We start from the raw sequence: 20000 nt of genomic DNA on the forward strand, positions 1-20000 counted from the left end.
GGAGAGAGGGGGAGCGAGAGAGAGAGAGAGAGACAGAGAGAGAGAGAGAAAGAGAGAAAGAGTCCTGTCTTGTCCTTGCGCCTTGCTTATTTATTGTATATTTATTGTCATGCACTGATAGTCCAAAGCAAATATGAAAACCTACCTGGTGAACATAAATCTGATTCTGATCCTGATCAAAGAATATGACTTGTGAATATATTTTTTATAGTATACAGTTTAATGAATCATCATTATTCTTTTATACAACATTCTGTCTCTGAAAGTTTCTGTAATGTAACAACGTTATAATCATTATTCTGTCTCTGAAAGTCTCTTCGTGGGTGAATGTTCTAGTCTATACCACCTTCCTGGTGGTAGTAGGGCTAGTCTATATACCGCCCTCCTGGTGGTACTAGGGCTAGTCTATATACTACCTTCCTGGTGGTACTAGGGCTAGTCTATACCACCTGCCTGGTTGTAGTAGATAGTCTATATACAGCCCTCCTGGTTGTAGTAGGGCTAGTCTATATACTACCACCTTCCTGGTGTTAGTAGGGTTGGTCTATACCCTTTTCCTGGTAGTAGGGCTAGTCTATACTGTCTTCCTGGTGGTACTAGGGCTAGTCTATACCACCTTCTTCCTGGTGATAGTAGGGATAGTCTATACCGTCATCCTGGTTGTAGTAGGGAGTCTATATACCTCCCTCCTGGTTGTAGTAGGGCTAGTCTATATACCTCCCTCCTGGTTGTAGTAGGGCTAGTCTATACTGCCTTCCTGGTTGTAGTAGATAGTCTATATACTGCCCTCCTGGTTGTAGTAGGGCTAGTCTATATACCTCCCTCCTGGTTGTAGTAGGGCTAGTCTATATACCTCCCTCCTGGTGGTACGAGGGCACAATCTTAATAGGGTGGCAGGATGATGGACGCAGCTGTTCTCTCTCCCTTGCTCTGTCCATAGTCCTGGACAGGAAAGCACACTCCTACTGTACATGGTGACATCATCACTGGCGTGAGAGACGGAGGGGAGAGGGTGTGTGTGTGACTGCGTGTGTGCGAGAGAGAGGAGTGTGTGTCTGCGTGTGTGCGAGAGAGAGGAGTGTGTGTGTCTGCGTGTGTGAGAGGAGTGTGTGTCTGCGTGTGTGCGAGAGAGAGGAGTGTGTGTGTCTGCGTGTGTGAGAGAGGAGTGTGTGTGTGCGTGTGTGAGAGAGGAGTGTGTGTGTCTGCGTGTGTGAGAGAGAGAGGAGTGTGAGTCTGCGTGTGTGAGAGAGAGAGGAGTGTGTGTCTGCGTGAGAGAGAGAGGAGTGTGTCTGCGTGTGTGAGAGAGAGAGGAGTGTGTGTGTCTGCATGTGTGAGAGAGAGAGGAGTGTGTGTGTCTGCGTGTGTGAGAGAGAGGGGGTGTGTGTGTGTGAGAGAGAGAGGAGTGTGTGTGTCTGCGTGTGTGAGAGAGAGGAGTGTGTGTGTGCGTGTGAGAGAGGAGTGTGTGTCTGCGTGAGAGAGTGTGTGTGTCTGCGTGTGAGAGAGAGGAGTGTGTGTGTCTGCGTGTGTGAGAGAGAGAGGAGTGTGTGTGTCTGCGTGTGTGAGAGAGAGAGGAGTGTGTGTCTGCGTGAGAGAGAGAGGAGTGTGTGTCTGCGTGTGTGAGAGAGAGGAGTGTGTGTGTGCGTGTGAGAGGAGTGTGTGTGTCTGCGTGTGTGAGAGAGAGAGGAGTGTGTGTGTCTGCGTGTGAGAGAGAGGAGTGTGTGTCTGCATGTGTGCGAGAGAGGAGTGTGTGTCTGCGTGTGTGAGAGAGAGGAGTGTGTGTCTGTGTGAGAGAGAGAGAGGAGTGTGTGTCTGTGTGAGAGAGAGAGGAGTGTGTGTGTCTGCGTGTGTGAGAGAGGAGTGTGTGTGTGCGTGTGTGAGAGAGAGGAGTGTGTGTCTGCGTGAGAGAGGAGTGTGTGTGCGTGTGTGAGAGGAGTGTGTGTGTGCGTGTGTGAGAGAGAGAGGAGTGTGTGTGTGCGTGTGTGAGAGAGGAGTGTGTGTGTGTGTGCGTGTGTGAGAGAGAGGAGTGTGTGTCTGCGTGAGAGAGGAGTGTGTGTGTGCGTGTGTGAGAGAGGAGTGTGTGTGTGCGTGTGTGAGAGAGAGGAGTGTGTGTGTGCGTGTGAGAGAGGGTGTGTGTGTGTGTGAGAGAGGAGTGTGTGTCTGCGTGAGAGAGGAGTGTGTGTGTGCGTGTGTGAGAGAGAGAGGAGTGTGTGTGTGAGAGAGAGGAGTGTGTCTGTGTGTGAGAGAGAGGAGTGTGTGTGTGAGAGAGAGAGAGAGGAGTGTGTGTGTGCGTGTGTGAGAGAGGAGTGTGTGTGTGAGAGAGAGAGAGAGGAGTGTGTGTGTGCGTGTGTGAGAGAGAGGAGTGTGTGTGTGAGAGAGAGAGAGAGGAGTGTGTGTGTCTGCGTGTGTGAGAGAGAGGAGTGTGTGTGTGAGAGAGAGAGGAGTGTGTGTGTGCGTGTGTGAGAGAGAGGAGTGTGTGTGTGCGTGTGTGAGAGAGAGGAGTGTGTGTGTCTGCGTGTGTGAGAGAGAGGAGTGTGTGTGTGAGAGAGAGAGAGAGGAGTGTGTGTGTGCGTGTGTGAGAGAGAGGAGTGTGTGTGTCTGCGTGTGTGAGAGAGAGAGGAGTGTGTGTGTCTGCGTGTGTGAGAGAGAGGAGTGTGTGTCTGCGTGAGAGAGAGAGGAGTGTGTGTCTGCGTGTGTGAGAGAGAGGAGTGTGTGTGTCTGCGTGTGTGAGAGAGAGGAGTGTGTGTGTCTGCGTGTGTGAGAGAGAGGAGTGTGTGTGTGCGTGTGAGAGAGAGGAGTGTGTGTATGCCTGATGTTCAAGCTCTCCAGCCCCAATTCAAACTGCCTGAACGTGAGAACTGTCTTGGAGGACACGCCCACCTACACACACACAATTTCTCGTTTCCTGCGGTTGCTCTCTCACCACAGACTGAAGTTCCTGTCCATAGGGTCTGTGTCACTTCCTAAGTATTACTTATAAAATATATAAATATATATATATTCATCCATGTTGACAGCCGTGTTACGCCCACATCTTTCCAGAAGCTCAAAGCAGCATTAGGGGAGATGCTAATCTCCCACGGTCCAGTTTGTGGTTTTGGCTGATGCTCTGCTCACCCTGTGTGTCATTCTGGTGTTTAAGAAACTCGATTACATTTTGTTTTGCAAACAGGTTGTTGATGCAAACGAGAAACTGTTCATAATTGACCTGCAGTATCTGTGGATAATAAAGTTACCGGATGCCTCAGCCTCCATGGGGATGTTCAGTGTCTCCATAGATTTTTTTTTCCCATTCATTATTTTAAATTGATTCTTTTAATCAAACAATATAAATAAAGACAGGATAGAGACGTGACTGTGGACATTTATTATTCCTTTTCTGACATAATATGGACAGAAAATGAACACAGTGGAAGTATAAAGAGCTGAAAACATAAGCAAGATGACAGTGACCAAAAACAACAAACTATGCTAACTATCTAATCAACTAACCAACCAACTAACCAACCAACCAACCAACCAACCAACCATCCAACCGCCCAGTGACCTAGCGTGACAAATCAGCCACACGCCTCACTTTCTTGTCCCCCCCAACAAAAAAAACCCAACAACTTCTGTCTCCTCTGTCTGTCTCTCTTTGTCCAATAAACAAACAAACAAACAAATAAAAATGCGGAAGTAATCAGGTCCAGTCCAGGTTAGGGCTGTTTGGATGCTGAAGCGCCGTTGTCCTCGTCGTCGGGGGGGCAGGCCACGAAGTCGGCCAACATGGACGCCATCGCCTCGTCGTCCAGCTTGGAGAGGCGGGTAGGAGGAGGGGGGGGGTGAGGGAGGGGGAGAGAGAGGAAGAGAGAGAGGAAGAGAGCGGGACACAGAGAAGTAGAGGGTGAGAGAGAGAAAGAGGTGGAGAGAGACACGTTAACTGGGGGTGAAAGAGGAAGAAGCCAGGGATATATTTGCATATTGGTGATGGTACGTACATATACACTGACGTTTTGTTGACATGTGTTTTCTCGTTTACCTTTTTCTTCTCGGTGCTCTGCCCCGCCCCCTCCTCCTCCGGCGCCTCCTCCTGTTCCTCTCTCTTCCTCTTCAACCCTTTCCCGTCCTCTCCCTCCCCCTCTCCCCCCTTCTTCTCCTCCTCCTCTCCTGGCCCCCTCTCTAGCTCCACCCCCTCCTCCTCCTCCCTCGGAGCAGCCGGGCTCACTTCCTCCCGGGCCGAGTCCCCGCCCCCTTGGGCCGGCTCGTTCACCCGGTCGGACGGCTGGTCGCCAGCTTCCCGCGGCGCCTCCTGCCGACCGGACGGCCCCTCCTCCTCTTCCTCCCCCCCCGGCGGAGGGAGGGGAGGGGTTCCCTCCGGGCGTCCGGCGCCCTGCGCCTCCCACGGCCTCGCCCCCCGCCTCTCTCCTCCTCCCCCCTCCTCCTCTTCCTCCTCCTCCCTCTCCTCCAGGGCTCCGCCCGTCACGCACAGGATCTGCGGCATGGTGGGGTCGTCCATGCGCTCGCTGTCGTCCTCTTCCGCCTCCCCCGGCCCCCCCCGCGCCTCCTCCTGCTCCTCCTCCAGCACGCCGATGCTCTCCACCTCCTGCGCCTTCGTCCCCTCGTCCCCGTACGGCGCCCTCGCCGCCCCCAGCTCCTCGATGCCGCTGCCCCCCTCGCCCTCCGCCGGGTACCCCACCGCCCCGCTGCCGTCATCGCCGTCGTCCGCCGGCCCCGGGAGCAGCGCCGCCGCCGCCACCTCCCCTTCCTCCTCCTCCTCCTGCTCCTCCACCCTCCTCCTCCTCCTCACGCCCGTTCGGATCTCGCCCTCCTCCTCCTCCTCCATCATCTCCTCGTCGTCCATCTCCTCCTCGTCGTACTCGTCGTACTCGCCCTCCTCGTAGAACTCGTCCTCGTCTTCCGGGAAGTCGCTGCCGTCCTCCTCCTCCTCTTCCTCCTCGTCCAGGCCCTCCTCCTCGTCCTCGTCCTCCTCCTCCTCGCCCAGCTCGTCCTCGTCCTCCAGCTCCTCCTCCTCCTCCTCTTCATCCTCCTCGTCCGAGCTGTTGATGTTGATCACGGCCGAGTCGTCGTCGTTGGCCGCCTGCTGCTGCCTGGAGGCCGGGGCCAGCGCCCCCTGGAGGCCGTGCATCTGGAGGCCGAGCCCCACGGTGGCAGGCGGCGGCGGCCCCGGGGCCGGGCTCTGGAGGAGCATCTGCTGGAGCTGCGCCCCGGGAGGGAGGGAGGGGTCCCCGCCCCCCAGGGAGCCGGGTACCGGGGGCGGAGCCGCCAGCTGGCCGGCGGCGGCGCCCTGGGCGCCCGGCGGCGGCGCCAGGGAGACCATAAGGGCGGAGACGGCGGGGAAGGAGTTGGCGTTGGGGGCCGCGGCGGTGGTGGAGGTGGGGGAGGAGGAGGAGAGAAGGATGGAGATGGAGGTGGAGGGGAGGTCGTTGGGGAGCGCCACGTCGACCGCCGCCCCGCCGGCCGCCTCGGCCCCCGCGGGGAGAGGGGGGGCGACGCCGGTGGCGCCGGAGCCTGGGGCGGAGCTCTGGGGCAGACCCTGCGTCATCGTCGTAGCGGCCGCCGCCGCCTCGCCCTCCTGGCCGTCCAGCGACAGCATCCCCGGCGGCAGTATCACCACGCTGTCGTCCGAGTCGCTCGCCAGTGAGATCTCCACGTCCTCGGCCTCCTCCTTGTCGTAGCGCACGAACACGGGCCGCTGGCCCTCGCGCAGCCCCAGGCCCGCCAGCTCCCCCTGGTGGTGGTGGGGCGAGAGCAGCAGGTCGCCTGGCGGCGCGGCCGGGTGGAGCCCCGGGGGCGCCAGGGGGAGGTGGTTCTCCAGGGAGCCCAGGAGGGCGGCGGGGCCCAGGCCCAGGGGGTGGCGGGCGGGGGGGAAGGGCGGCCCCGGCGCCGGGCCCCCGAGGAGGCCGGGCAGGGCCAGGGAGGAGGCAGGGGAGGGGCCCTGGGAGACCGGGGGGAGGAGGCCGGCGGCCGGGGAGGGTTTGAGGGCAAGGGGGGGCAGGGGGAGGGACAGGGAGGGGGTGCGCGGGTGGAGGAGGGAGTTGCAGACGGTCAGGGCCTCGGTGCAGAACGAGGACACCTAAGGAAGGATGAAATGCAGACGGACAGAACAATGGATTGGTCAGGAGTTTTGGACCACCAGGGGGCGACAGAGGACACACAACATTCAAATCACTTTACGACTAACAACGTCGTCGGTTGATGGAGAACATTTTCAGCTGATCCCATGCTGTCCCTCGCTCAGGCGTTCACGGCATGGTAATGCTAGCGCAATTGAAACGAATTGGGATTCGAATAGCGTTCAAAGCAAACTCGCTCAAACACACTCCACAGTGCACCCAAATCAAATCAAATATGAGGACAGTCTGTCGGGGGCTCATTTGAGTTTTTATACCATTTTTGAAGTCCAACTATCGTTGAACCCATTCGTTTGTTTGGACCTATATGGCTCTCTCTGTAAATAGGGAGGCGGAGTGATACGTAACTACCCGGCACTATTTTCAAGGAACAAGGAACAGAAGAGCAGACAATTCTCTTCCATCAACACAAGTTGCAAAGGCCACGTTCGAAAGAGACATGTCTGACTTTGATGTGGAGATTAGTTTATCTGGCGATCCTTACTTGTTTGGTGTGTTTATAAGTGAGTTTTCTTTGAATGCTAGCTAATTCGGTTTGACTGCGCTAGCATTAGCATGAGCCATGAACGCCCGAACTAGGAACAGCAGAGAATCAGCTGGAAATGGCTGTCTGAAATTCTGAACTACCCCTTTAAGAGTATTTTGCCAACCCCCCACCCCCCTCCCCCTCCCACACACACACAGGGTTGGCTTCTAAAAAGCGACTTCACGTAATCGTGATTGTGCAACGAGATTGCATGCAGTTCAAATGTATGCAACTCAACAGCTCCACTACGCAATTTCAGTGCAATCAAATACTAAAGCGTGATCTAAATTGTGATATGTTCTTTCCCTGTGACATGCTCAACGTGCCCTTAGTCGCTAGGGTGACACTTGTGGCTGCCGTCTGCGCAAAACTCTAAAATGTCTGCAAAAAAAAGCTAAAAATTATATCTTATCAAAAAATGTGTGTGTGTGATGACTAATATACAGATAGTAAATTCAGAAGTCATTTTCTCATGACTGTGTGTGAGTCTCTGTGTGATCTCAGAGATGACTGATGAGGTGTGTGTGGGGAGTATATGAGTGTGTGTGCGAGTGTGTGTGTGGGGCGAGTGGGGGTTGTATACACAGTGATGATGGGAGCCAGATGAGTTAGCTTATACACAGACCACAAGTTTAGATAAGGGTTTGAGCGTGTGTGTGTGTGTGTGGGGGGGGGGGGGGTGTTTTACATCAACAGAGCTTCAAGCTAATAGCGTCACACTAAATTTGTTTACCAAAAGAGATGCACATCGAACGCATATCTTAAAACTGCATATATTTGTGCATGTGAGAGTGTCCTCTCGGTGATATTGCATTCCATAAGTGTGTGCTCAAGTGTGTGTGTGTATAATCGTATGTGTGCTTGTGTGTGTGCGTGTCTAAATGTGTGTGTGTGTCTAAATGTGTCTCCTCTCAATGATATTGCATTCCATAAGTGTGTGTGTGCTCGTGTGTATGTGTGTGTATGCTCACATGTATGTGTACTGTATGTGTGCTTGTGTGTGTGTGTGTGCGTGTCTAAATGTGTGTGTGCGAGTCTAAATGTGTGCATGTGTGTGCGTGTGTCTTAATGTGTGTCTAAATGTGTGTGTGCGTGTCTAAATGTGCGTGTATGTGTCTAAATGTGTGTGTGTGCGTGTATATATGTGTGCGTGCGTGTGTCTAAATGTGTGCGGCGTGCCTAAATGTGTGTGCGTGCGTGTCTAAATGTGTGTGTGTCTAAATGTGTGTGTGTGCGTGTCTAAATGTGTGTGTGTGTGTGCGTGTGTGTGCGTGTCTAAATGTGTGTGTGTGTGTGCGCGCGCCTCACCTTCAGACTGCGGTCCCTGCGTCCGTGGCTGAGCAGCGACACGGCGCAGGTGAGGGGGGGGGGCCAGCGGGGGGAGGGCGCCAGGACCAGCGCCAGCAGGAGGCGGTAGAGCTCCCTACGGGGCGGGGCACTGCCGTACTGGCCCCCGGGCCCCGCCCCCCCGGGCCCCGCCCCCACGCCGGCCTCCGAGCCGGCCTGCTGCTGCAGACGCACGCACAGGGGGAGCACGATGTCATGGAGACGCTGGGAGAGACAGGGAGGGCGGGGTTTAGAACACACACACACACTGTATATATACTGAAGACACACATATATACTGTACATATATACTATAGACACACACACACACATATATACTGTATATATACGACACACACACACACACACAAATACAGACACGCACTCACTGTGTAAAAAACAGACACGCATATACAAATACAAACACACACACAGGCCTGCTGTGTACACACACACACACACACACACACACACACACAGCTGGGAGATGTTCCTCTTTGCCAGAGTGGTGGAGGGTTAGTTGGGGTAGTGAACCAGAGCGGTGGAGGGTTAGTTGGGGTAGTGAACCAGAGCGGTGGAGGGTTAGTTGGGGTAGTGAACCAGAGCGGTGGAGGGTTAGTTGGGGTAGTGAACCAGAGTGATGGAGGGTTAGTTGGGGTAGTGAACCAGAGTGATGGAGGGTTAGTTGGGGTAGTGAACCAGAGTGGTGGAGGGTTAGTTGGGGTAGTGAACCAGAGCGGTGGAGGGTTAGTTGGGGTAGTGAACCAGAGTGGTGGAGGGTTAGTTGGGGTAGTGAACCAGAGCGGTGGAGGGTTAGTTGGGGTAGTGAACCAGAGTGATGGAGGGTTAGTTGGGGTAGTGAACCAGAGTGGTGGAGGGTTAGTTGGGGTAGTGAACCAGAGTGGTGGAGGGTTAGTTGGGGTAGTGAACCAGAGCGGTGGAGGGTTAGTTGGGGTAGTGAACCAGAGTGGTGGAGGGTTAGTTGGGGTAGTGAACCAGAGTGATGGAGGGTTAGTTGGGGTAGTGAACCAGAGTGATGGAGGGTTAGTTGGGGTAGTGAACCAGAGTGATGGAGGGTTAGTTGGGGTAGTGAACCAGAGCGGTGGAGGGTTAGTTGGGGTAGTGAACCAGAGTGGTGGAGGGTTAGTTGGGGTAGTGAACCAGAGCGGTGGAGGGTTAGTTGGGGTAGTGAACCAGAGTGGTGGAGGGTTAGTTGGGGTAGTGAACCAGAGCGGTGGAGGGTTAGTTGGGGTAGTGAACCAGAGTGGTGGAGGGTTAGTTGGGGTAGTGAACCAGAGTGGTGGAGGGTTAGTTGGGGTAGTGAACCAGAGTGGTGGAGGGTTAGTTGGGGTAGTGAACCAGAGTGATGGAGGGTTAGTTGGGGTAGTGAACCAGAGCGGTGGAGGGTTAGTTGGGGTAGTGAACCAGAGTGGTGGAGGGTTAGTTGGGGTAGTGAACCAGAGTGGTGGAGGGTTAGTTGGGGTAGTGAACCAGAGTGGTGGAGGGTTAGTTGGGGTAGTGAACCAGAGCGGTGGAGGGTTAGTGAACCAGAGTGGTGGAGGGTTAGTTGGGGTAGTGAACCAGAGTGGTGGAGGGTTAGTTGGGTTAGTGAACCAGAGTGGTGGAGGGTTAGTTGGGGTAGTGAACCAGAGTGGTGGAGGGTTAGTTGGGGTAGTGAACCAGAGTGGTGGAGGGTTAGTTGGGGTAGTGAACCAGAGTGGTGGAGGGTTAGTTGGGGTAGTGAACCAGAGTGATGGAGGGTTAGTTGGGGTAGTGAACCAGAGCGGTGGAGGGTTAGTTGGGGTAGTGAACCAGAGCGGTGGAGGGTTAGTTGGGGTAGTGAACCAGAGCGGTGGAGGGTTAGTTGGGGTAGTGAACCAGAGTGGTGGAGGGTTAGTTGGGGTAGTGAACCAGAGCGGTGGAGGGTTAGTTGGGGTAGTGAACCAGAGCGGTGGAGGGTTAGTTGGGGTAGTGAACCAGAGTGGTGGAGGGTTAGTTGGGGTAGTGAACCAGAGCGGTGGAGGGTTAGTTGGGGTAGTGAACCAGAGCGGTGGAGGGCTTGTTGGCGTAGTAACCAGCGCACTAACCTTGTGTACGTCTTCCTTCAGCAGCGTTCCGCTGGTGATGACGATCTGCCTCAGCGCTGCAGAGTACCAGGATGTGAGAGCGGAAAGAGAGACACACACGGGAGGGAAAAAAACATTGATTCACGGAACGCGTAGAACCGCCATTTTTTGTTCCCCAGCAATCAATCAATCGGGGGCCAATCACCTCGGAGCGCGGACAGACACGTGTCCTGGTTGGCCAGCGCGTCCCCTTTCCGCTGGATGGAGGCTCCGCCCACATCGCCCATAACCAATCCCTTGCTCCGACGGGGGCCGGGCTTCCCGCCTGCCGAGCCAACCAGGTCGGAGCCCGCTGACTGCCCCGCCCTCAGCTGGGAAAGGGAGGATGAAAGAGGGGGAGGAGAGGGAGGTCAGAAGGATGGAGAGAACGGGGAGGAGAAGGAGGAGAAGAAAGGGGGGCGTCGGCATGAGAAAACTGATACAACTTAGTGGAGTATTTTTTATTTTAGTATTTTAGTATCTTTCATGGGACTCAGGTTTATTGCGGTTGGGCCTCTCACCTTGACAGAGTCCGCCCCCGGGGTGATGTCACCCAGCAGGTGGGCGAACAGGAGCTCGGAGTGGGTGGGGCTTCCCTGGAGGATGCAGGCCGACGCCCCGCCCACTCTCACCCAGAGTTCCAAGGTTCTGTACACCGACACCCGCACGGCACTGTGGGTAGAGCAGCAGGTGTGAAGCTTGGGGTGCGCCTGCATGTGTCTTGAGCTTATGTGTGTGTGTGACTACATGGATGTGTGCATGCATAGCCACGTGTGTGAGCTTCTGAGTGGTTGAGTGTGTGTGTGTGTGTGTGTGTGTCCTACCTGAAGGCTCTCTGTTGTCCCAGGCTGGTCTCTGGAGGGGGGGTCCAGGCTGAGAGGGTCTGGGAGAACAGTCTCTGTAGCACACTGGAGTACTGCACTAGGCCACTGCTCACACTGGAACACACACACACACACGCGATTAATCCAGGCCATGGAGGTAGAGCGGGTCGTCCAATGACCGCAGGGTCGGCGGTTCGAATCCCACCCCCTCCTGTCCACATGTCGAAGTGTCCTCGGGCGAGACACCAAACCCAAAATTGTTCCTGATGAGCAGGGTGGCACCTTGCATGGCAGCTGCCGCCATTGGTGTGTGAATGTGTGTGTGAATGTGTGTGTGAATGGGTGTGTGTGTGAATGGGTGAACGAGAGTCCATTGTAAAGCACTCTGGATAAAAGCGCTATATAAGTGCAGTCCATTTACCATCACCATCTACAGAATTAGATGACATTTCTACAAGACAAATAAAATAACCAGATATCAAGTCTGTGTGTAGGTTAATGTGTGTGTGTGTGAGCGTGTGTGTGTGTACTCACGCCATGATGAGAGCATACAGCACCTCCAGTGTGTCATTGTGTACGGCAGGTAACACCAGGAGCTTCACACACCCGTCCCCCGACATGTTCTGTTAACACACACACACACACACACACACACACACACACACACACACACACACACACACACACACACACGAGCATGAGCAAACATAGACGTGTGTGTGTACGTGTGTGTCTATTGTTGTCAGTGTTTGAGTAAGTGAGGATGTGAGTGTGGCCCAGTCCTAAACCCTCAAGCTCCGACCCCTCACAGACTAACTGATGTTACCTGGTAAAGTGGTTGAGTGTGAGAGGCTTCAAGGCCTCGAAATGGTATAAAAAGGGATGGGACGGCACATTGTGACATCACGTTACGTTGACATGATGCCAAAAGTAATGAGCTACTCAAGAAAGACATTTCAACACGCATTTCTGTTTTGCACAAATTCCTTGAGCAAACTCGTTCCATATACATGCTGGAAATCTCAATTCAAAGAAAAGGATGATTAAATGTCATACAACTTTTAAGCTGAGGAATCATTTGATTTATGGAAACAGAAATCTATTTAATTTATAACCATAGCCTACATATTTTCAAAACAAATCTAACTATACAAACCCATAGGGTTGATACCCTAACCTACGTAAACATATTAAAACCAACATGATTATAAGACTATTTATGCTTTTCCCCAAAGATACCAATAAGAAGTCCAACTCAAAACATGAAAAGGTATTTTGTTTTGTAACGTGAATGTGTTGGTTGCTCCTCCGTGCTTGTTTATTGGCTGTTCTTCAGGTAACCCCGTGTTTCACGTCAAAACGATATGAACTGTGGGTAATTTCCTTAGGCAAAGTCTGCAGAAGTGAGGACTTAGGGAAAGGGGGCATAAAGGCCTCAAAATGTCCTCAGGCACTTGACGATTTGACAATGGGACAATAGAACAGCCCTAAGCCTTCATGCACTTAGCGGGAACACGCCTGTGAGTCCGTGAGGATGGATATTGGGACTGGGAGTGTGTATGTATTCAGCGAGTGTGTGTGTGTGTGTGTGTGTGTGTGTGTGTGTGTGTGTGTGTGTGTGTGTGTGTGTGTGTGACTCACTATGCTCTTGGAGCTGACAGCCAGGGCACGACAGATCAGGTTGAGGACCTGCTGCACAGGCAGACGCACCGCTGAGGACGGGTCCACACTGATGAGGGGAGGAGAGGGAGAGAGAGAGAGAGAGAGAGAGAGAGAGAGAGAGAGAGAGGGGGGGGGGTGAGGGAGGGAGGGAGAGAGAGAGAGAGAGAGAGAGAGAGAGGGGGGGGGGTGAGGGAGGGAGGGAGAGAGAGAGAGTGGGGGGGTGAGAGAGGGGGGGGGGAAGAATGAAAGAGGGGGGAGAGAGAGGGGGGGGCAGAGAGGGAGGGAGAGAGAGAGGGAGGGAGAGAAAGAGAAGGGGGGAGGAAGAGAGAGAGAAGGAGGGAGAGAGAGGGAGGGAGGCAGAGAGAGAGACAGAGAGAGAGAGAGAGAGGAGAATAAATAAAGTGGTTTATTAACATGTCATGGTAGGGAACGTGGATGAGAGCAAGTGTGTGTGTGTGTGTGTGTGTGTGTGTGCGTGCGTGCGTGCGTGCGTGTGTGCGTGTGTGCGTGCTCTCACCCGAGCGTGTGTTTGAGCGCCAGGCAGACCGCCCTGTATCGGTGCTGCAGCTGGAGCAGGAGCAGGGGGTCCATGTCGTCCAGGGGCGGGAAGGGCAGCTCCACGCCGGGCCCCTCGTACTGCACCGTCCCCTCTGACCACCAGGGGGCGACGGAGGACACGGAGTCAAAATCACATTACTCCAAAGACCACCGAGTGAGGCCCGAGGCCAAACAAAAGGTTTGATCGTTCATCGTGTTTCCTTGATTCTTTGCGTCTGCTCTCACTTACATCTCAAAAAGCATTGGAGGACAAGGTCGGGAAATAGAATAGAATAAAAAACAGAATAGAAGCGTGGCTCTTTCCCTCTGCTATGCTTTGAGAAGAAGGTGAGAGGAGACTAGGAATCCAGGAACGGCTTCTGAGAGTCCAAACAAGCCCTGCATTCCGAATCGCATACTTCCATATTATTTAGTGTGCCATAAAAAGATTTTCTATGTCTCAATACATAGTATGTCAAATGCAGTACACCAAAAATACCAGGATGTCCTACTGCATCCTGTCGCATTTTGCAGTATGCAAAATGTTTTAAGAGCAGCTGTAGAAATATTATGCGATTTGGAAGGCAGCCAAGGTCTATGACTACAGGAACGAGGTCGAAGGTCGAGGGTGCCTTTTACACCATCTGGACTTCTCGGTTACGACCGTTTCCTTGGACGAAACCTTACCTGATTCGGAACCCTGGTAGAGCTGCGCCAGCATGCCATTGGCTGAGGCCAGCAGACAGTGGATCTGATTGGTCCATCCCTCTGCTCTGCGCCCGCCTCCTCCTCGTTCCAGGACCCCGCCCAGACAGGGGAGGCGACCGTAGCACTCACATGCCATCTAGAGACAGAGGGGAGGAGGAGAGGGGGAAGAAGGGAGAAGTGAAGGGATTAAGGATGGAGAGGAGCAAGAGGAAGAGAGAGAGAGAGAGAGAGAGAGAGAGAGAGAATAGGTGAAGGTGAGGAAGGATTGGCAGATGACAGATGTCTGGATGAGACCCGAGATTGTTCTTGAGAGCGGTGAGAAAAAATATATCAAGGAGAAAAAAAGACCAGAAGACAAGCGTCTAAACATGTGACCAACCTCTTGCACTTTGGGATTGGCACTGTCCATCTTACACAGGAAGTAGGCGCCCAGTTTATCCTGTGGAGAACAACCACAGAGTCACAACAGCCCTCACTCGCAGAACAGTATCACAGTGTTTGTAACGAGTATTTGTTTGTTCGTTGTTTGTTTAGGACTCACCCGGAGGGACCCACAGGCTCGTGGGTAGAAGGTCATACAGGCCGTCATCCCTTCCATGGCAGCTAGGTGACACTGTCACATAAACACACACATGATTATATAGAAACACACACACATCCTGTTTCTTCCACGCCACATAGAGTGGTACATTCTAAGGCCGGCCCGAGACACCGCAAGCCCTTGAATAGCTGGGATCCAACCGGTCGTAAAGCCCTTCGGTAGTTCTGTGCCAATTCGGGGGTAACGTGACAATGTCCAACCTAGTCTCTCTCCAGACTCAAATATTACGTTGAATCGCTGCACTCCGCATACTACATAATAGAGTCTGGGCTACTTTGCCGCCCGAGCTGGCGTTCTGACGGTTCAAAATTGAAAGAGTGACAGGTCGTAGCAGCAAATGAGACGCTAGCCCAAGTTAGATGGGCGGGGCATATCTATGGGTGGGAACGCCTGATCGCGAAAATCGTTAGTGATTGGTGTCGCAGGGATTCCTGCGAAACCAATAAATTCCCAGGATTTGAGCGCCAGATTTTTGCATGAAGTGTCCCAGACCCACAGAGAGATCTGCAGCATGCAGTTACGTAGTTAGCGTAGCTTACGTAGCGTATCAGCGAAAGAACTCTCATGGGTCTGGCGTTGAGACTACGCCCAACCCCACCGGCTTGATCGGGGAAAGCCTTCATAGCACATGGTTTGATTTCGGTCTGACGGGACGGGAGAGCCCGTCTGGACTCACCTCGGCCTTGAGGCCCATGAGGGAGGTGAGGATGCCCAGGATGGAGTTGAGGCCCACCTCCCTGGCCAGCTCGGGGATCTGGGAGGAGTACTGGAGGAGGTCCTGCAGAACGCTCACCGTTAGCTGGACTGACGGGAGGGGGGCCTGGGACTGGGGGGGGAGCAAACAAACAAACAAACAAATAGGGAGAGTAATGACAGAAAGTTTTTACACGCACATTACATTATAATCATTTAGTTAGCAGACGATGTTATCAAAAGCGACTTACAATAATTGCATATAACGTAGGTATAGTCAGTGGACTACTACTCGCCAGAACTCACAAGTGTATCTCCTTATTATTATGTGACTAAGGGCATAATCTGGTGCTAAAGGCAAAGTGCAAGAGCAGCAAATTAAAAATACAATAGGTGCTTATGAGGGAGGATCCTGGTAGTACAGCAGCAGATACTGATGTGTGCATGAACATATTGTGAATAATGCTAGAGATTTGGACAGATGTGTGTGTAATAGACGTGTGAATGTGTGCATGACTTGTGTGCATGACTGACCTGTATGACCTGTTGTAGTGTCCGCAGCCATGAGAGACAGTGCTGTTGGAACACCTCACTGGAACTGTCCTTAACCAGCACTGACAGCAAACACAGGCCTTCAAACCTGCAGGACACATTACACAGACACGTGTACACGTTTAGAGTCATATCTAGCCTGCATGTTACGTTAGCCTCACCATTTCACTCTTTTCGCCAGGTCGATCAGACAGGAACCTCACCTGGTCTTGCTGGACCCAAGCTTCGCATTACTGAGCCCGACGAGACCCCCGACAGCTCCCAAACTCTGAGGAGGAGAACGTGCATTCAGTGACTGACAGCGTTCAACCGATCAAAACCACTATAACGGTTAGGAGCATTGTAACATTTTAGTACGCTATTATCTAGTATTATATATATATTATATAGTACTGCAGTTGCAGAGCAGACACATAAAAGGACAATGAAAGCAGGCCAGACCCTCCTCGTTGGAGCGAGCTAGCCAGTAAGCTAGCTCCATCCCGGCTACTATGCTCGTTGTACCTGTGCGGAGACTACGCCGTGCTCTCGGTAGTTCGCTAAAATGGCAGGCAGATACTCGGGCCGTTGCTCTTTCAACACGGACACCAACCCCTCCGTTAAGCGCATACTGGAGGGGCCATGCAGCCAAGCCGCAGTAGCCATCTTGCTTGCCACGCAACCGAGTCACAACTACGCGACCGACCTGCGGATGTTGTTGTTCTTGATGACGTTCATTTCATGCGTCGGTGAACGAGAACCGAAGGATGGCTGGTGTTGCTCTGTAGTTGTATTAAGGTCTCTGTGAATTATTTCAGGCTTATTTCGACATTTGCTGAGCGATACCAGTGACATATTGATGTGCTGTACCTACTCCTGGTTACGTTTTGGGCCGATTTCGTCCGTCTCAGTGGTCAGAGAGGGAAGTGGTTCTGATGGCGAATGACAGACTTCGAGCGCTGGAGGAGGTCGAGAAGGAAATCGCGACGATTCTGCAGTGTGCTGGTCAGTCCTCTTGTGACACATTTTGGAAATAAAGCGGAAGGGTATGCTACTGTGTGGCGTCTGTACCTTGGCTTTCATGTTTGTAATAGTTTTCTCATCGTGTTCTCCCAGGCAACATCGTACTGGAGCTGTCGAAGGACAAACACAACGCGAGCTTCTTGGACAGACAGCTGGGCCAGTTCCAGGGATCCGTCAACAGGGTGGAGAGTGAGCTCAGCTCACAGATTCGGTATCTCACACAGGTAGGCTACACGTCATTGACACACACACACACACACACACACGTCTCTTTCTCTCTCACATACAATACTAAGCGAACAGACAAACACATGCCCCCCCCCTCTCTTTTTCTCACAAACACAAGACCAGACAACAATGATCTATACTAGCCTTATATATAACAACCTGCTGGACTCCTACTGACCCCCCCTTCCTCCTCCCAGGTAGCCACAGGTCAGCCCCATGAGGGTTCCACCTACTCAGCCAGGAAGGACTGCCAGATGGCCCTGAACAGGGCGGACTACGCCCGCGTCAAACTGGGTGAACTGGGGCGCACCTGCGAGGTTATGCTGGACCCACAGACATGAGAAAGAGATTACATTGGACTTTAATTTGATTGGAAGCTGGACCCCAGCTCAGCAGGCTAGGTTTTGAATCATTGTTTTTTTGTAATGGGCGTTGAGAGACTGTTTTTGTCAGTTTTGTATGCTTCATCAGATTGTGGCAGATCTTTTGTAAGTTAAAAACAAAACGAGTCAAGTGTCTCTCTCTCCACACACGTGCATAGTCATACACACACAAATGAAGAGACATGGACACAATGATGTATGTTAACTGTTTTTGTCTTATTTTTTACATTTTCTAAAATGCAGTACAAAATAAAGAAGCAACATATACTTTCAAATATTTTTGTAATAATTTTTACAAATCTTTTACATTTTTTTTTATTGTCATTTTGTTCCATTTTATTGACTAAAATAACATATTGCTTACACAGTATCTTGATTTCCTTAACAATATACTTTGTCTTACTGGATTTGTGAATTAATTAAATTACCAGGTAGCACTGAAGTATTATATTATGAATCTCATGTTTAGTAGTAGTAATAGTTGTAGAAGTTAAAATTTGTCCTTAGATAAAAAAGAAAGACAAATCTGACTCAGAACACGAATAGTCTACCAACTGGGACATGATTGCGTGCGTTTCCATGGATACTTCAACTAAGGTCGAAGGGAACTTTTTTTTTTCTGCACTTGACCTGTTAACAGACAGGTGAGACATTCTGATTTACAAATAAACAAGAACATTTATATGTTTCGTTAACAGAGTGTTTTTGGAGGTCTAAAAATGTATATCGCTATTAGTCACAATGTTTGTCATATTGTAACAACGCCATGCCATGCATCCATTCACAGCAAAAACATAGATGGCAGCTTCATGACATTCGGCTTGTCGTGTTGTTGACGTCACACAAATACTTCACAACGTTCATCATCATCGTCACTCTGTCTCGGAACAGAATGGTGCAGTTATACAGAATTGATTCTTTTCAAACCATAATGTTGACCATGGTCAGAAAAACAGAAAATTAATTTGCACAATGTTGAATCAGGCAATACATTTTGAAATATACATTCTGGTCGTTGAACAAAAATGGCAAACGGGATAACAGACAACTCATCCCTACTAGAATACATGTAAGGGAGATCAGGTGCATTCTATTAATTGTTTGCTGGTTTATCATGTTGTTCTTATGGGTTAAACCGACACAGTGAATCAAAGTGTTGAGTCTTCAGGGACAGCGTACCAACCACTGACCAAACCTAATCCACACCTAGATTAACTTTAAAATCTCCATTGACAGGGCCAGGTTAAGTTTAATCTGAGCTCAGGGAAACCGGTCCATGGGATATCAGTTAATATTCCCGGCTCAATCTCTCTCCATTGACGTCAGTGTGTCTGTTCTGATCAAAATGAAGAATCCAACCAAAACGGATCGATAACCAATCTGATACACAAGCCAAGTGATAAAGATCAATTCATGCCCCTCTACTCTCCGGACAGCTACAGGCCTCTTCTTCCTGCTACCGAGGGTCAAGACGCTACAACAGTGTTCACTATTTCTAGTCCTGAGACAGTTCTGAAGAACTGGTTTCCTAAGCTGTGTACATTTATATATCTGTGACCTAGACCTAACCCAAAGTGTTCAGTTGAAGAACTACTGTGTCGGACTGTTTACAGTGTGTATATATGGCTAAACAGAGATTCTAAAATATGTGGCGTATATTTGTATTGTACACTATGTCCAAAGTCTCACTGCTAACCTTACTGGATTGGTGAATCGCTCTCCTATACTGCGCTGTGATTGGATACAAGCGTTCTGCTTCGAGCACCTCATTGGACCACCGAGGCAAGACTGTTCAACCATCGACTGGTAAAAAATCCAGGCGGAAATCCTATTGGCTGACGGAACGGTACGAATATTTACAGCAGATGAGTGTAGCGTACAGCAGGGAATTTTAGCTTGTTAGTTCATCTTCATCATCATCATCATTGCCTTACTCGCTGTCATAAAAAATACACTGTCTTTTAAAGAATAAAATAAAAATAATGGCAACATTTTAGGTATATCTCTGGCAAATATAACAACAAAAATAAATGTATTTCTATTTTTCGTTCAACCCCCCCCATCGCCCTCAACCCTCCATCCCTGTATCTGAGTCTCTACACAGTGAATAATGAGGCTGATTTTGGATGCTTATTTATCTAAACAGTATATCAGAGAAGCAGAAACCCCTAGACACTGACTGATCTGGGGTCAGAACTGAACCATCTGCTTTCCATAACATATTAAGTTAGTTAGGGGATGAGTTCGTCTGCAAGAGCTGACCCTGAATCGGTTCTTACAGATGACCTCACCCCCTAACTAACCTAATCGCCCTGTCTCAGTCCATCACTGCTGAACACAGGGAGCAGCACTTCCACTATCGGCCAGCAGGGGGCTCTGCTCTACACCACACAACACCCCGCTGTGCTTTAGAATATGCCTGTGTGTGTGTGTGCGTGTGTGCGCGCATGTGCTTGCGTGTGTGCGTGGTGGACTATTCAATCCAACAGGGAATGCCAAATATAGAGACGAGAACGTTTTGGCAAAATTATAAAAAATGTAGCTAAAGCCAGTTATTCATGGAACACCCAAGCGTGTGTTTGTGTACACACTCCCAAGCCTCTAGACACTGCAAGCCAACTACACTTCCACACTTGCACGCTGACACTCTCTCTCTCTACAGAACTTCACAACGGACACGTGACTGTACACAGCAGAAAAGAGCGAGTGTGTGTGTGTGTGT

At 51.4% G+C, this 20000-nt stretch overlaps 3 protein-coding genes across 3 annotated transcripts in view; 1 reads left to right on the plus strand and 2 right to left on the minus strand.

Moving 5' to 3' along the window:
• Positions 1–3695: 3695 nt before the first annotated feature.
• On the minus strand, positions 3696–16401 carry pelp1 (proline, glutamate and leucine rich protein 1; the record flags this gene model as incomplete). Its single annotated transcript, XM_084451609.1, has 18 exons — positions 16170–16401; positions 15869–15933; positions 15648–15753; positions 15097–15246; positions 14361–14432; positions 14199–14258; positions 13799–13955; positions 13092–13224; positions 12554–12641; positions 11447–11535; positions 10913–11026; positions 10610–10760; positions 10255–10420; positions 10071–10126; positions 7966–8208; positions 4463–6073; positions 4205–4318; positions 3696–3791 (listed from the first exon to the last, which is right to left on the minus strand). Exons 1-18 carry the CDS (start codon positions 16308–16310, stop codon positions 3696–3698), a joined length of 3612 nt encoding a protein of 1203 aa, XP_084307735.1. The 5' UTR covers positions 16311–16401.
• Positions 16402–16516: 115 nt separating this feature from the next.
• On the plus strand, positions 16517–17240 carry med11 (mediator complex subunit 11). Its single transcript, XM_084451810.1, has 3 exons — positions 16517–16649; positions 16761–16891; positions 17093–17240. The coding sequence occupies exons 1-3, from the start codon at positions 16580–16582 to the stop codon at positions 17234–17236; spliced, it is 345 nt and encodes a 114-aa protein (XP_084307936.1). The 5' UTR covers positions 16517–16579; the 3' UTR covers positions 17237–17240.
• Positions 17241–17331: 91 nt separating this feature from the next.
• The window catches only part of arrb2b (arrestin, beta 2b), a 29126-nt gene continuing 26457 nt past the window's right edge, over positions 17332–20000 (minus strand). The window contains exon 14 of the mRNA XM_084451808.1: positions 17332–20000. This exon is cut by the window's right edge and continues 737 nt beyond it. The gene's annotated coding sequence lies outside the window, so the exon portion shown is untranslated.

Source organism: Borostomias antarcticus (genome assembly GCF_949987555.1).
Source record: "Borostomias antarcticus genome assembly, chromosome: 17".
NCBI lineage: Eukaryota > Metazoa > Chordata > Actinopteri > Stomiiformes > Stomiidae > Borostomias > Borostomias antarcticus.